Source organism: Maylandia zebra, linkage group LG16, assembly GCF_041146795.1.
Source record: "Maylandia zebra isolate NMK-2024a linkage group LG16, Mzebra_GT3a, whole genome shotgun sequence".
Classification (NCBI taxonomy): Eukaryota; Metazoa; Chordata; class Actinopteri; order Cichliformes; family Cichlidae; genus Maylandia; species Maylandia zebra.
Genome location: NC_135182.1, coordinates 36,939,538 through 36,955,353, shown reverse-complemented (window position 1 = coordinate 36,955,353; position 15,816 = coordinate 36,939,538). Strand labels below are relative to the sequence as shown.

Genomic DNA, 15,816 nt, shown 5'->3' with positions numbered 1-15,816 from the left:
GCATGAACAGTATTTAGAAAAAAGGAAAAAATATATATATTTAATGTACAAATATACAAATCTGGGGAAAAGAGGAATTAAATACATAAATAAATGGTGTTATGTATTTACAGTTTGGGTTATTGCATGTAAAATTAAATATTGGACAGTTGTGAGTTATCGAGGGGAAACTGAAATGAACATATATTTATAGAAGCACAAATTGAAATGAAACACAGTAATGAAGTTGGGACAACTGTGACTATGTTTAAAAATTCCTACAGAACCTCCTGAGATCCAGCTCGATGTGAAGTTGCTGGCTGGATTAACCACCAGAGCTGGCAGCAAGATTGAGCTTCCTGCAGATGTGAAAGGGAAGCCCGATCCCCGGGTGAAGTGGACCAAAGCAGACGTGGTCCTGCGGGCTGATAACCGCATTGCCATCGACACCCAGCCAGGACACTCGAAGGTTTCCATTGACAACACCACCAGAGGAGACACCGCCACCTACATCATTGAGGCAGTCAATGCCTGTGGACGAGCCACTGCCACTATTGATGTCAACATCCTGGGTACAAAAGCTGATTTCTTATCGTAGAAGACAAATGATAGCTGTGATGGCAATGAAAACATGAGAGTAAACTTCCTTTACTGTAGAAATCCTAGAGTTCCTTACAGCTACAGGATTTTCATGCTACCAGGTGATTTTAAGTTAGTCAGAAAATGGGAAAAGCATCTCCTTTTTTGATTAAAGATATGAAAATAATCTTAGCATAACATACTGGACAGACCATTTTATAGGGTTATCCTATATCGCCGAGCCTGCTAAGCAGTTGTGGCACCTCCAGATGTCTTGCATTACCATTATCTTGGTTATGATTTTAATTTTGGCCCCTCCTCTTTAGATAAACCGGGCCCTCCAGCTGCTTTAGATATCTCTGAAATCACCAACGAATCCTGCGTCCTGGCCTGGAACCCTCCCAGAGATGATGGTGGGTCTCCCATCACCAACTACATTGTGGAAAGTCGTCAGACTGACAAGGAGGAGTGGGTCAAGCTGTCAGCCACGGTGAAGCACACCACCTTCAAGGCCACCAAGCTCACAGCATTGAAAGAGTACATTTTCAGGGTCAGTGCTGAGAACCAGTATGGCATTGGTGAACCTGCAGAGCATGTGCCAATCACTGCCAAGTATTCCTTCGGTACGTTGTTTTATACTACTCTCCGGTGATTTATTTCCAGCCTGTGCAGGTGAACCGTAGATAAATCCTTTTATTTTTCATCTGTTTCAGATCCTCCGGGTCCCCCAACCAGAATCACTCCCTCTGACATCGCCAAGGACGCTGTCACTCTGACCTGGTTAGAGCCTGACGAGGATGGCGGTAGCCCCATCACTGGATACTGGATTGAGAAGTTAGATCCGGAGAGTGACAAGTGGATCAGATGTAACAAACTACCCATCACGGACACAACATTCAGGTAACTAAGTACCTGAAGGTACAAGTGGCAGGAGTGATGGTGAAAGTCCTTCAGCTAACAGTGTGGACCATTTTTTTGTCAAGCATGTTTCTAACTTTGAATTTTGGGCTGCAGGGTAAAGGGTCTCACCGCCAAGAAGAAGTACCGCTTCCGTGTTCTGGCTGAAAATCTAGCTGGACCTGGAAACCCAAGTGCAGAGACTGATCCCATCCTCATCAAAGATCCTATTGGTATGTCACATGTCAGTCAATCTACTTAGGCTGAGTCAGATGTTGTGGTATCAAGATTATAATTTCCTTATTGCAAAGCACAGCACAAAGATCAGGAAATAAAAGTATTCATATAACTCTTCTTCAGATCCTCCATGGGCTCCTGGTAAACCTGTCATCAGGGACATTGCCAAGACCTCAGCCCTGTTAGGATGGACTCGTCCAGAGCACGATGGTGGGGCTAAGATTGAAGGCTACATCATTGAGTTCCAGAAGGCTGGAAGCGAGGAATGGATCAAGATTGCAGAGGATGTTCCTCAGACTGAGCATCAGCTGAAGGGTCTAATAGAAAAGCAAGAATACTCTTTCAGAGTCAGGGCCGTCAATAAGGCTGGTGAGAGCGAGCCCAGTGAGCCCAGCGACCCCGTGGTCTGCAAGGAGAGACTCTGTAAGTTGATACCAGTGTGAGCAGTGGGCAGCAAATGACGTCTGTAGAGGTTATAGACTATAAAATATAAGCTATCAAGAGTTGTTTTCATTTGGAAAACCATACGACCTTGAATTTAATTTTTTAAAGTAAAAGTCTTTGTGTTTGCTTCAATAGATCCTCCATCAGCTCCTCAGTGGCTGGAGGTGGCGAACATCACCAAAATTAACGCAGACCTAAAGTGGCAGCCTCCCAGCAGTGATGGCGGCTCACCCATCACCAACTACGTGGTTGAAAAGAGGGACGTGAGGCGGAAGGCGTGGCAGACTGTCGATACCACCGTCAAGGAACAGAAGTATACGGTTACCCCTCTCAACGAAGGATCGCTGTATGTGTTCCGGGTTGCTGCAGAGAATGCCGTTGGGATGGGTGAATTTTGCGAGCTGGAGGATGCCGTTCTTGCCAAGGACACTTTTAGTGAGTTTTTTAAGTCAGCATTGGTCTTCCCCTTTTAATTTACTTCTTTGTGAAACCCAAGGAACCACTATCTCTACGTGTTAATGCTTTTCACTTTTTCTCCAGCAACTCCTGGACCTCCTTATGCACTGACAGTGGTGGAAGTCACCAAGAGACACGTGGAGCTGAAGTGGGAACCTCCCAATAGCGATGGTGGAAGACCAATAACAAAGTAAGACAAACTGCTGTAAAGCCATTCAGACGAGAACAATTATAGGACACTTTTTGGTGGGTTTTTCCATAAAGCAGCGCATTCAGGCTTTCAGTAAGAGAACTCTAAAGTGAGACAAAAGACGTGGTTTATCTCATACTGTTCAAGAGCTGTACTTGACAAACACCATCTGCCTAACAGGTATGTGATTGAGAAGAAAGAAAAGGTGGGAACTCGCTGGCTGAAGTGCTGCAAAACTCCGGACAGAAAGACTCAGTTCAAGGTAACGGATGTTGATGAAGGTTCAGAAGTGCAGTTCCAGGTCAGAGCTGAGAACGAGGCTGGAGTTGGAGATCCAAGTGAACCCACCGTGATTCTCACCATTGAAGATCCAACCAGTAAGATACTTTTAACTGTATTTCTTTATTCTTTTGGTGCTCAGTGTATTTAAGCAGGGATATCCCCCCAAAATAACCCCAACAATAATAAAATAAGGACAAAAAGTTGTTGACTTTCTGCAGATAAATGCATGAAACCTCCTTCCTCTCCAGGTGCACCATCACCTCCACTTGAAGTGGTCATCCCTGATGCCAGCAGGGAGCACATCAATGTCACCTGGAAGCCTCCGGTCAAGGACGGGGGTTGTCCTGTCACTGGGTACCATGTGGAGGTGGCAGAAGCCCGTCCAGAACTAAAGTGGCTCAGGGTCAACAGCAGACCCATCAAGGAGCTAAATTTCAGGATAGATGATGGAATCAAACCTGAGAAAAAGTATGTCATTAGGGTTCGGGCCATCAACTCTGTCGGAGTCAGTGATCCCTCTGATGTCTCTGATAAGGTCGCCACCAAAGATCCTGACTGTAAGCAAGGACGGAATTCAACTTTAGAACTTCAGAAGAAGTGAACTTAAAGCACCGATAATACAAATCTAAGTAATAATCCTGTGTTCTTCTCACAAGGTGCTCCAACCATGGATTTGGAAGCAAAGGACGTGATAGTGGTTGAAGGTGAGAAGCTGCACCTGAATATTCCCTACAGGGCAATCCCGACACCCAAGATGGTTTGGCAGAAGGACACTGTGGAGTGTAAGGCCGGTGACCGGCTCTCCCTGACAGTGGAGATGAACAGCGCCCACCTGGAGCTGCTCAAGTGCAGCCGCGGTGATGCTGGCGCCTATGCCATCACTCTGGAAAACAGTCTGGGAACTGCCACTGGAACCGTCAATGTCAAAGTCATCGGTAAGGCGATTCGATGCTTAGGACATATAACGCTGTTAATATGCCGTTCAGCGATGGTGTCCTCTGCAAACCAAATTTAAAGTTTACCATCAACAATTTCCAAGTTTGGATTTAGATCCATTCTTAGTCTAAAAGTCCTCAAGCAGACTCACTATTCACTATCAGACACAGACACTCTGCAGCAATCTTCTTAAACAGTTTTGCTTCTTTCCCAAACCGTGTAGGACTCCCTGGTCAGTGTAAAACTATCACCTCCAGTGACGTCACCAAGAACAGCTGCAAGGTCAGCTGGGAAGCTCCAGAGGATGATGGCGGCACCCCCATTGTCAGCTATACCCTGGAGCGCCGTGAAGCGTCCAAAAAGACTTACATGCCTGTTATGTCAGGAGAAAATGTCCTAACAAGTACTGTCAAAGATCTCTTTGTCAACTGTGAGTACTACTTCAGGGTGAAAGCTGTCAACAAGGTCGGAGCGGGACAATATTTGGAGTTACAAAACCCGGTCATTATAGAGGAAATAAAACGTAAGTTTCATTTTATGTTCAACAACTAAAATCTGTTTTATTGCTTTGAGCATTAACATTACCATTTCAGATAAAGTTTAGTCTGAAAAAGCACATGAATACTTTCCAAACTATGCTGCAAGTGAAATGATCTTCATAAACTGTCCCGTCAATACAAAAATGAGGACCGATTTAGTCAGGTGATTCTGATACAGGACAACTGACAGGGGGTCCAAGCAGATCAAGTGTAACTCCTAAAATATGAGGCATAAACAACTGGAACATCAAAACATCAGACATTGACTCTGTTGTTAATATTGATTGCACAGAGAAACCAGACCCACCCATCCAAGTGGAGGCTCATGACCCAACGTCCAAGTCCATCACAGTCACCTGGAAGGCTCCAGACTACGATGGCGGCTGTCCCATCCAGGGCTACATCATAGAGAAGATCGAGAAGGACGGCGACCGCTACGAGAGGGTCACACCAAGCCTGGTCCCTGGTTTCTCCTACGTGGTGATGGGCCTAAAGGAGGACATGGAGTACCAGTTCAGGGTCAGAGCTGAGAATGCTGCCGGAGTCAGCGAGCCGTCACGCAGCTCACAGCCCATCAAGGCTGCAGACCCTGTTGGTGTGTGAAAGTCAAATGCGCTAACATCAGTGACTGTCACAAGTAAATGTGTATTTATGTTGGAGCTAACATGTCAAAATCGTTCATTCCTTGCAGAAAAACCCAAGGTCACCCTGCACGCCCGTGTTCAATCTGGGCTCTGCATCAAGAAAGGTGAGGAAATCTGCATTGACGCCTACATCTCTGGCTCCCCATATCCCAAAGTCACCTGGCTGAGAAATGATGAGGATGTCACCAAAGAGCCCACCAAGAAGTTCATTCCTGTTATCAAGAAGAAGAAGACCAAAGCCAAGGTTTGTGTCTTCACTGAGACATCTGAAAGTCCTGAATGTTTCAAGTGTTTCAACCTTTCTGATTTCTTGCTGCAGGTTCCAGAACCAGAGGAGGAGTTTGTGACTCCCCTGCGTGAGCGTCTGGGTATAGACCAGACCAAGAAGGGACAATCTGCACTGATGATCCGTGATGCCGTCAGAACCGATCACGGCAGCTTCACTATCAAGGTGGAAAACACACATGGTGTTGCCACCGCTTCCTGCGTCGTCAACGTCCTAGGTAATAAAGTTTACCGATTAACTGGAGGCCACATGATTAGATTTCATAACTGGTATATTCACACAGTTAAAAGCGTCTGTGAGCTTCTCCATTATATGCAAGGAATCACAACAGATCCACATATTTAACTTTGGCACAGTGTTCCTGACATAAGCCTACCTGGGATTCTTTCTTCTCCCAAGTTTGATTCAGAAATTGACTTCAGTTCAGATTTTTTTCTTATAGAACCAATTCTTAACAACAGTCGGCTCAAACCACTTTTCAGGTAGGGAGTGCAATATCAAAGAGAAAACCTCAACAATCTTGATTAGGCAAACATGTTTACTACAGAGCCGCTAGCAGAGTTAAACAATTATTCATTTCCAAAATGCCATTGAGATTAAACATTGGCTTGACTGTCTTGTATTGCAGACAAACCTGGTGCTCCGATTAACTTCACCTTTGATGAGATCAGGAACACGTCGGTCATCTGTAACTGGGAGCCTCCTGAGGATGATGGTGGCAGCGAGATCCTGAACTACATTCTGGAGAAGAAAGACAACAAGAAGGACGAGACTGGCTGGATCACCGTCACTTCTACCCTGAAGGGCACCAGCTGCCCCGTCACCAAGCTCATCGAAGGGAAGGAGTACATCTTCAGAGTCACTGCTGAAAACAAGTATGGCTGTGGTCCACCGTGCATCTCCGAACCACTCGTCGCCAAGAACCAGTTCAGTGAGTAAAAGCATAAAAATAATAAAGACTGTGATGACTGATAACAATCAGCTGTAAAAAAACAAACAAACTTCAAAAGTAATTATACCTCCTTTTTTTAATGTAATTTAGTGGTAATTTAACGGTGTCACAATAACGTATTTTGGACTTTAAAAATATAAAAAATACACAAATTTCTTAAAATTGATTCTTTATATTTTGTAAGAATAATTTGCATTTATTAACAGATGCAAAAATGTCTGAATTACTGCAGTTACTGGTATTTCTTTAAAACATGTTCTATGTCACATATGAAAATAAGCATCTATGCAGTATGTAAATAAAATCAGTGTGTTATTTATAAATCTGTTTAGCTTTTATTTTTAATTATTTCATGTATTCAACATTTTGTGCTTTCAATTATAAGTAATTTTTTCCGTTCCGCAAAGGTTGATTCTGTTCATCTGGACATTTCAGTGGGAGAAACATTTTGTCACTCATCCAGGTGACGTCTTCAGTCTCAGCTGACTGCAGGTCTCAATCTTATAAACAGTACATTTGCATAATGACTGAAACCAGCCCACTGAAGGAACAATGGGCTGGGAGGTCAGTTCACTGATCATTAATATACAATTTGACATGATCATTGAACAACCACTGATCCATGGCCATGAGTCCCACTCACAGAGAGTTGAGGAATGGCTGCAATCACAGCATTGTAAGATGGAGACAGATGGACACTTAGGCCCCTCCTCGATTCAGAGATGGTCTTTCCCTTTTAAGTAAATGGCCTCCTCCTAAACGGTTGTCCTTCTCTCCTGGATCGGCTGGAGCTTTCTTTGACAAAAGTCCAGCTGGGATAACCACACTTACTCAGGGCCTTCTTGATGTTCTTCTGCCTCCCTGGCTGCTGTGTCTGTGGGGATGGTGTTCGCTCTGTGTTGTAGCGTCCTGATGACGCCCAGTTTGTGCTCCAGTGGATGATGAGAGTCAAACCTTAGATACTGATCTGTATGTGCAGGTTTACGGTACACGTCAGCTTTTAGATGTCCCCCATTACTGATGGAAATCTCACAGTCTAAGAAGGCTAACCTGCCACTGTTCATATCCTCCCTGGTGAATTTGATGTGTCGGTCCACCGAGTTAATGTGATCCGTGAAATGTGGTACATCCTGATCTTTGATTTTCACCCCGGTGTCATCCACATACCTGAACCAATGGCTTGGTGGTGTTCCAGGGTAGGATAGCAAAGCCCTCTTTTCCACTTCTTCCATGTACAAATTGGCCACGATGGGTGAAACTGGGAGCCCATGGCACACCCATGTTTCTGCCTGTAGCACTGACTCTTGTATGTGAAGTAGGTGGAATGAAGACACAGTTCCAAAAGCAAACTCTTAGGTTTATATTGTTGGATTGTCATTTATGCTTAGAAATATATAAGCGCTCGTCTCGGGCATCTCCCTCGTGCACGTCATCATACAAAGAGCTCTGGTGACTTGTTTTTGCTGTTGTAGTAGAATTGTCTCGTACCAGCAATAGGTCTGTGCTAGACAAACCCATCACAAACACACTTGGTCGATGCTGAGATTGATCCTGTTGCTGAGGTTGGGGTCATCCGGTAATCTCTTATGAACTACCTCCGGTGCTTCAGTGACTGGCACACAAGTGAAGAGAGATGTAACATCATACGAGACCATGGTTTGATCTGCCTCCATGATGGCATCTCTCACCTTCTCAACAAAATCCAGGGTGTAAGTGTCCATCTGTCACCATCTTACATGCTGTGATTGCAGCCATTCCCCAGCTCTCTGTGAATGGGACTCATGGCCATGGATCAGTGGCTGTTGATCGATTGTCAATGCATATTAATGATCATAAACTGATCACAGTCCATTGGTGCTGGTTTCAGTCATTGTACAAATGTGCTGTTTATAAGGTTGGAGACCTCAGGTCACCTGATGATGATGAAACGTTTCTCGCACTGAAAAAATCCAGGTGAACAGAATCAACCTTTTGGGATTTACTAGCTGGATGACTGAGTGTGCATCCAGACAATATTTCACATTATCCATTTTTAAATACTAAAAGTTAAATACATCCTTAAAATACTCATTAATTCAATTTTTAATGATCAGTTACAGGTTATAGTGAAGTTAAAAAATATGGAAACAATTTAACATGATTGACATAAACTGACTTTTAGTTTCTGTTAAAACAAATGATATGTTAAAGCAGTTGTTTTTCTTTATACAACCAGCAACATTGTTTGACTCTGGCACAATATGGCACAACCTTATGGCCATATTGTGAAGGTAACAATGAAGACATCTCTTCCCTGTGTTCGTCAAATGTGCAAAGACCGTTAAATATAAAGTCACCTATATTCTCCTTTGTGCTCAGGTCCTCCTGATGCTCCCAACACTCCCAGAGTCCACGAGGTGACGGCAAGCACCGCGCACATCTCCTGGCATGAGCCAAAGGACAATGGAAGCCCCATCCTGGGTTACTGGATCGAGAGGAAGGAGGTGAACAGCAAACACTGGACCAGAGTCAACCGAGCCCTCCTCAACTCTCTCGAGGTGAAGGTGACTGGCCTGATGGAGGGCTTGACCTACATCTTCAGGGTCTGTGCTGAGAATCTGGCTGGCCCCGGGCCCTTCAGTGATCCGACCGATCGCATTGTCGCCATGGATGAAATCCGTGAGTGCAATACCAAAAGAGAACTTCAAAGAGAAAGCTCACATTTTCTTAAGTGTAGCATCAGATTTTTTGGTTTGATCTACTTCTTTCTAGTCATCACACCTGAGATGAGTAAAGTTAATACATTCTTATGACCGATAAAGATGTTTCAAAAGTTGTCCTGCAAACTTTATTAAATCTTCAAAATCTTCATCGACAAGAAATTATTTTAGTCTTTTTAATTATCAAAATTATGAATGACACATTTCTCATAAATAGAGAAAACTGCATATATGCTGCTGAAGGAAGAACTTGATTGTGTAACAGTAAAGACCAAGTGCAGCCTATCATTGTTCCACTCTTCCACTCAGTGCCTCCTGGTCCACCAATTCCATGGATCGTGGACACCGGGAAGGACTCTGTTGTTGTGGCGTGGAAGCCCCCGCTGTACAATGGTGGTGGAGACATCCTGGGATACCACGTTGAGAAGGTCTGAAAAACTCTGTGAAGTAACCTCCTTGAATTACACATTTAATAATCAGTAAATCTCCAACTGTGGGTCTTTCTTAAGAATCATGGATGTGGACGTGGTCAAACTCTTGTGCTCTTGTCACAGGTTCTGGCCGGAGAGAAAGACTGGAGCCGCAGCACCGAGTTCAGGTGTAAAGAGCTGACGTACACTGTGACCGGCCTCACTGAGGGAGCAGATTATTATATCCGGGTTCTTGCAGTCAATGACGCAGGCCCAGGAGCTCCTGGTGTTACTGAACCCGTTACCGTCAAAGAGCCCCAAGGTACCAGAAGTTCTATTACAGGGGCAAGATGCACTTTTACATATGCATTTTTAATGTGGGACAGTGTTTATAACTGTGCCTCACAAAACAGATGGCTTTCCAGTTCTGATTAACGGCTTGTGTCCTGCAGAATCTCCTGTTGTGGATTTCGATGACTCTGTGAAGAACGGCGTCATGATTAGGGCCGGCGAGTCTCTGAGGCTTCCTGCTGTGGTCCGTGGTCGACCCCAGCCGGAGGTAAAATGGGCCAAAGATGAGGCTGAAATCGACAAAGAGAGGATGATTGTGGAGACCGTGGGGAAGAACAGTACATTGTTCATCAAGAAGGCTGTGAGGGCAGATCACGGAAAGTACCAGATCACCGGCACCAACAGCAGTGGGAGCAAGACCGCCGAGACAAGAGTGGATGTTATGGGTTAGTGTTACATAAATTCAGTTATTTTAGGACTAATAAACTTGCTTTTTGAACTCAGAACACAAATGTGCATTTTTTTCTTTTGCAATCCAGAAGCACGTTGTGGTCTTTGAAGGGAACGATAGAACTGACTTCAGATCAGACTTTACTGTTGAAATCTAAATTATGTGATAAAAACTGTTATGTTCACATGAAATATTTTTCCTGGTTCCTGCAGATGTTCCTGGGCCGGTGGTTGACTTGAAGGCTGTTACAGTTACCAAGAAGAACATCGTCCTCACCTGGTCTGACCCCGTGGATAATGGTGGCAGCGATATCATTGGTTATGAGGTGCTAAAGAAGGATGCCAATATGAAGCTCTTCCGCCAGCCCATTGAGACTGCATCCTGCAAGTGTGATGTCCAAGGCCTGCTGGCTGGCGAGCAGTATGATTTCAGAGTCATTGCCAGGAACAAGTATGGTGATGGACTTCCAGCAGACCTGGGTCCCATCTTAGCTGAGGATCCAAAAGGTGAGCTTACCAAATATGTCTTGATGCTGCTGTTAGCTCACACTTTAGGGCATTAATTAAGCCTGATGAAAAATTCAGTGGCCTGATGATCCAATTTTTTCAGTGATGGCTAAATTCTTTCAAAATGTTGCAGGTACACCATCTGCCCCAGAGAAACTGCACTACACCAACAGAAGCAAGAACACCATCACTCTGGCCTGGCAGCCTCCTCGCACTGATGGTGGCAGCCCCATCAGAGGATACTATGTGGAGAAGATGAGGTCTGACAGCACCGAGTTTGAAGTGGCCAACCGCAAGATCTTCACTGAGTGCTGTGGAACCATTGAGAACCTGTCGGAGAACCAGGAGTATGACTTCCGTGTCAAAGCCGTGAACGAGGTTGGAGAAGGAGATCCATCCAAAAGAATCACCGTCAAGATCCAGGATGATGAGAGTATGTTCAAAGTCTTAAGGTCCTATCACATTCACATGTGCAAAACCAATAGAAATAAAGCGTATAGCTGCGCAAAGTTCAAGCACAATATGAAGGAAAAGATTCTGTGCGCTTGAGTTCGAGCCTTTAAGCCTTCAACAGCTCTGCGGACCTCAGGAGGAAGGCAGTGTTGTGGAAAGGACACACTCTTCACTAGTCGGGATAGTTACAAAGCTTTCTTCTTTATGAATAAGTGATGCATGTTTTATGAAATATTTGAGCATAATACAACACGAACTCTCGTAGAGGATTTCAAATCAACGAGATGTTTTGAAATGATAAGCAGGCACGTTTATAGTACACGTAGAGTGGCTGCAAAAAACAGACTTCCAAGCAGAGGCCCCACAAATTTTGGGCCCTTGGCTTTAGTTAGCAGTCAGTGCAACACATGCCATATCTGATGTGAAAGGGCCTAAAGGTTATGATGATACTTTACTTTTGTCAGGCTGATAAAGATTTGACACAATTTCCCAATTTTGTTGGCCAAAGTTGCTCCCAGCATTACAATCTTGAAATTCATCAAGAGCAACGCCATCAATGTGAGGAAAGGCGCCGCCATCGACATCCCAGCAGAAGTGAGGGGACTTCCTCTGCCGACACTGCAGTGGATGAAGGATGACGTCGTGATCGAGAAGACCGATGAGGAGAAGATGACGATGGAGACTGAGGAGGTCAGAACTAGTTTTAGTTTTATGGTATTGTTATTCAGTGGAGCTACTGGTTTCACAGGAAGAAGTTCCCACATTTATTTACTTATGCATGTACGTTTGCCTATGTTTTTGTGTGACGAATGAATTTAAGCCACACTGTTGTTCCTTTGTATCTATTTGTCATGTTGAATGTTGGAGCAATGGAGAACATTTTTTACTGTTTCATCATTGGCACAGTTAATATAAAAGCAAAATCCTGCTTTACAGAGGATGAACGGATCTCTGACCCTTCGCACTCTGGATTTTAGAAATAGTTAGATCCTCAACAAATTAAATTGTTTTATCTTCAGGTGGACCGGACAACCATAAGGACGAAGATCGCCATCCCAGAAACCATAAGGCAGGACAAAGGCAGCTACAAGCTGGTTGCTGAAAACTGCCACGGGAAAGCTCAGCAGATCATCAAAGTCGAGATCCTCGGTAAAACCTAAAATTCTGTTTGTATAATTTTAATGGCTTGTGTTTAACACGGCATCTTTTCCAATGTTTCACGTTAAATATGCAGTATTTAAACATTATTTTTCATCCCGAATTGCTGAGCTGTACATGAATTTAACACTGCATTTTCAGACCGTCCTCTTCCTCCACGGAACATCGTGGTCTCAGACATCAAAGCAGACTCGTGCTACCTGACCTGGGACGCTCCAGAAGACAATGGAGGAAGCGAGATTACTAACTACATTGTTGAGCGCAGAGATGCAAGCAAGAAAAAGTCTGACTTTGATGTTCTCACCATCAACCTCATTGACAGGAGATATGGGGTAAGACTTGGCTGCAGAGCATGGATGCTACACAGACTTATTCAAAATGAATAATAATGAATCATTTTGTTGTATTAACGATAAAAGCAGTTTGTCTACAGACAAATACACAGGTCAAAACATTAAAAACTATTCCAGTAATCAAATAAGAAACGTTTCTGTTTTTATTAGAAATGTTATTATTATCAAAATAGTCCTACACAAACAGCTATTCATCCTTAATGCCTGATCAAGAACAAAATGTGTTCTGCTTCTTCAGGTGTACAAACTGGACTTGAATGGTAGCTACCAGTTCAGGATCAAAGCTGAAAACAAATATGGCGTCAGTGATGGCTGCGACTCAGAGAAAGTCCAGCTGCGGGATCCATTTGGTCTTCCTGGACCTCCACGTAATGCAAAAATTATTGCTGCTACAGCGACCACAATGACCGTGACTTGGGATCCCCCTCTGGACAACGGTGGTTCCACCATCCAGGGATATTGGCTGGAGAAGAGGGAACGTGGTGCTGTGTACTGGGGTCGTGTCAACCGAGCTCCAGTCACCAAACCGGCAGTGAAAGGCCTGCAGTACACCGTGCTGAAGCTCATAGAAGGAACAGAGTACCAGTTCAGGATTTCAGCCTGCAATGCTGCTGGTGTTGGACCACCCAGCGAGGCCACAGAGTGCCGCTTTGCTGTGGATCCATGCAGTGAGTGACCCCAGAGCAGCTTTGTTAATCCATGATTCAGATTTAGACTGGAAGACAGAGATTTGGATAAAAACACTGCTTTATATTTTTGGGTTATTTTTTTGCGCTCTAATTTAGATGATTTCATATGAGTAAAACCAAAGTTCCCTTTTCATTCTGTAATAATGAAAGGACGCAGACACACCAATGGCTAAAATCTCCAAGCCTAGGTAACTCACACGAAACCATTCTAGGTGATAGACAGCACTTCAGGTTCAAAATGTGCACATTGGATTATTAGGTAAAATAAAAAAGTCAAGTTAGACAGCCTGACCCCTCCGTTCTTCTTCCGTAGACCCTCCAAGCATACCTGGAAATCCTGAAATTAAAGACAAGACCAAGAACAGCGTCACTCTAACCTGGACCCCACCGGACAAAGATGGCGGGAGCCCAATCAAGGGTTACATTATAGAGGTTCATGAGGAGGGCTCTCCTGATTGGAGGAGAGTGAATCCTGCTGATAAGCTCCACCCCTCCACTGAAATCACTGTACCTGACCTGAAGGAAGGCAAGAAGTGCAAGTTCAAGATTTACGCGGTGAACTCTGCTGGAAATTCAGAGCCTGCTAGGACTGGTGACATCCTGGTTCAGGACATCCTGAGTAAGAGATACAAACACAGATAAGAACCTCTGTTTAATACAGACCTGGACATAACAGACATGTTTTCATTTTCACCAGAGGTTTAATATTCTCATTCTGATTTGTGCAGCATAATTCAATACCGATTTAAAAGCAGAGCTTACATTAAGGACAGGATCAAACAGGACAGTGTGCCATGTGTGTCATGAACTCAAGGAAGGCATGTATTCCTCCGATGTTTTTTCTCTCCAGTTGAGCCAACGGTGACTCTCGATGTGACTGCTCACGACCTGCTAAACTGTAGAGCAGGAACGACCATTAAGATTCCTGCCACCATCACCGGCCGACCCGTCCCCAAAGTCACCTGGACTTTCGATGGAACGGCTGAGACTGAGAAAAAGAACGATCTACACACTCTGCCGATTGACTCAGAGGTCAGACGTCCATATATTCTGTCCAAATGACATATTTTAATATTTTAAAATATATTCAGCTCATTCCTCTAAAGAAGGGTTTGAAAGATTATTCAGCCCTGATAATCTTAGAAGACAAAAACTTTACTGTTTTTATGGTTTGCAATCTGAATTATAGCTCAGCAAAGTTAGTGCTGAATGTGTTAAGGAGAGGGTGAAATTCTTGTCGCAGATCCATTCCACCGACACAACCTCAGTGATTGTGATCCCAGCCTGCAAACTAAACCACAGTGGCAGATACATTATCAACGCAGAGAGCCCTGCTGGACACAGAGTGGTCAAAGTCAGAGTCAGCGTCCTCGGTAAGGCTTTTCACACTGACACACCTGGCAGGGTGCTACAAAGTGTGTAATGACTACAATAGAAGTAAATATACAAATTAAAGAAGGATATGTTAATTAAGTTAATTATGTCCAATTAGCAGTTTAAAATATGCCAAAAAACATTGAGTCTCTCTGTCTTTGACTGATTGTTACCCGGCAGACCTGCCCGGACCTCCCAGAGACCTGAAGATTAGTGACGTGACCAGGGGAACATGCAGACTCACCTGGAAACCCCCAGAGTGTGATGGAGGAGAGAGGGTTAAGAGCTACTTTATTGAAAAGAAAACAGCAGAGGGAAAAGCATGGACCAAGGTACAGCCTGCAGAATAACGCACATTAAGCTATACACTGTTTTGCTCCCATGTATTTGACGCTGATCTTGTTCTTCCAGGTAAACCCGGCCTGCGCTGCTCAGTCTCTGGTGGTGCCAGATCTGAATGAAGGCCAGGAGTACTTTTTCCGTGTACGTGCTGAGAACCGCTTTGGGTTTGGCCCCTACATCGCAAGCATTCAAAGGACCAAGGCCAGAGATCCAATCCGTACGTTCGATTTTTATTATCATCTATTGTTTCCTGCTCTGGCTCATCTAAACAGATGGGTTTTATACACAGAAACCTTTAGTATAGCATAATACCTTACCGTTTGTACACAGTGTGCAAATCCAATATAAACCAAACTATCTTATCTGTTTTCTACTTTTGTATCGTGATGTTCAGAGCATGTGCAGATGATACTGTCAGACATACACAGAAAAAGCGCACTATTCACAGCAATGTGACCTTAACAAACATCTAACAAAGTGTTGCTGAACAAATTAATATTGCTTCTGTACACTGTAATTTGATTTTATAGTGTAGACCATAGGTGTCAAACTCTGGCAGCCTACTTACATTTGGCCCACGAAGCTATACCAAATTACTATCAGAGCTGGCCTGCTGGTATCATACAGCTAATATATATATTGTTTAGTATTAAGCTTTGCTTGTTCCAT

The 15,816-nt window shown here is 44.0% G+C and overlaps 1 protein-coding gene across 6 annotated transcripts in view; it reads left to right on the top strand.

Annotated features, from left to right (window-relative positions):
- The window catches only part of ttn.1 (titin, tandem duplicate 1), a 175,520-nt gene that overhangs the window by 89,305 nt on the left and 70,399 nt on the right, over positions 1 to 15,816 (top strand). For all 6 annotated transcript variants that reach the window (XM_076874611.1, XM_076874610.1, XM_076874609.1 and 3 more), the window contains 30 exons: positions 264 to 551; positions 885 to 1,181; positions 1,272 to 1,458; positions 1,573 to 1,688; positions 1,816 to 2,115; positions 2,272 to 2,571; positions 2,677 to 2,782; positions 2,963 to 3,159; positions 3,313 to 3,621; positions 3,721 to 3,999; positions 4,224 to 4,523; positions 4,832 to 5,134; positions 5,231 to 5,427; positions 5,503 to 5,686; positions 6,098 to 6,400; positions 8,780 to 9,079; positions 9,430 to 9,548; positions 9,675 to 9,852; positions 9,983 to 10,267; positions 10,485 to 10,778; positions 10,912 to 11,211; positions 11,740 to 11,921; positions 12,251 to 12,380; positions 12,531 to 12,721; positions 12,981 to 13,410; positions 13,745 to 14,050; positions 14,282 to 14,463; positions 14,675 to 14,804; positions 14,986 to 15,137; positions 15,217 to 15,364. In XM_076874611.1, coding sequence (XP_076730726.1) covers positions 264 to 551; positions 885 to 1,181; positions 1,272 to 1,458; positions 1,573 to 1,688; positions 1,816 to 2,115; positions 2,272 to 2,571; positions 2,677 to 2,782; positions 2,963 to 3,159; positions 3,313 to 3,621; positions 3,721 to 3,999; positions 4,224 to 4,523; positions 4,832 to 5,134; positions 5,231 to 5,427; positions 5,503 to 5,686; positions 6,098 to 6,400; positions 8,780 to 9,079; positions 9,430 to 9,548; positions 9,675 to 9,852; positions 9,983 to 10,267; positions 10,485 to 10,778; positions 10,912 to 11,211; positions 11,740 to 11,921; positions 12,251 to 12,380; positions 12,531 to 12,721; positions 12,981 to 13,410; positions 13,745 to 14,050; positions 14,282 to 14,463; positions 14,675 to 14,804; positions 14,986 to 15,137; positions 15,217 to 15,364 — 6,993 coding nt within the window. The remainder of the gene's footprint in view (positions 1 to 263; positions 552 to 884; positions 1,182 to 1,271; positions 1,459 to 1,572; positions 1,689 to 1,815; positions 2,116 to 2,271; positions 2,572 to 2,676; positions 2,783 to 2,962; positions 3,160 to 3,312; positions 3,622 to 3,720; positions 4,000 to 4,223; positions 4,524 to 4,831; positions 5,135 to 5,230; positions 5,428 to 5,502; positions 5,687 to 6,097; positions 6,401 to 8,779; positions 9,080 to 9,429; positions 9,549 to 9,674; positions 9,853 to 9,982; positions 10,268 to 10,484; positions 10,779 to 10,911; positions 11,212 to 11,739; positions 11,922 to 12,250; positions 12,381 to 12,530; positions 12,722 to 12,980; positions 13,411 to 13,744; positions 14,051 to 14,281; positions 14,464 to 14,674; positions 14,805 to 14,985; positions 15,138 to 15,216; positions 15,365 to 15,816) is intronic.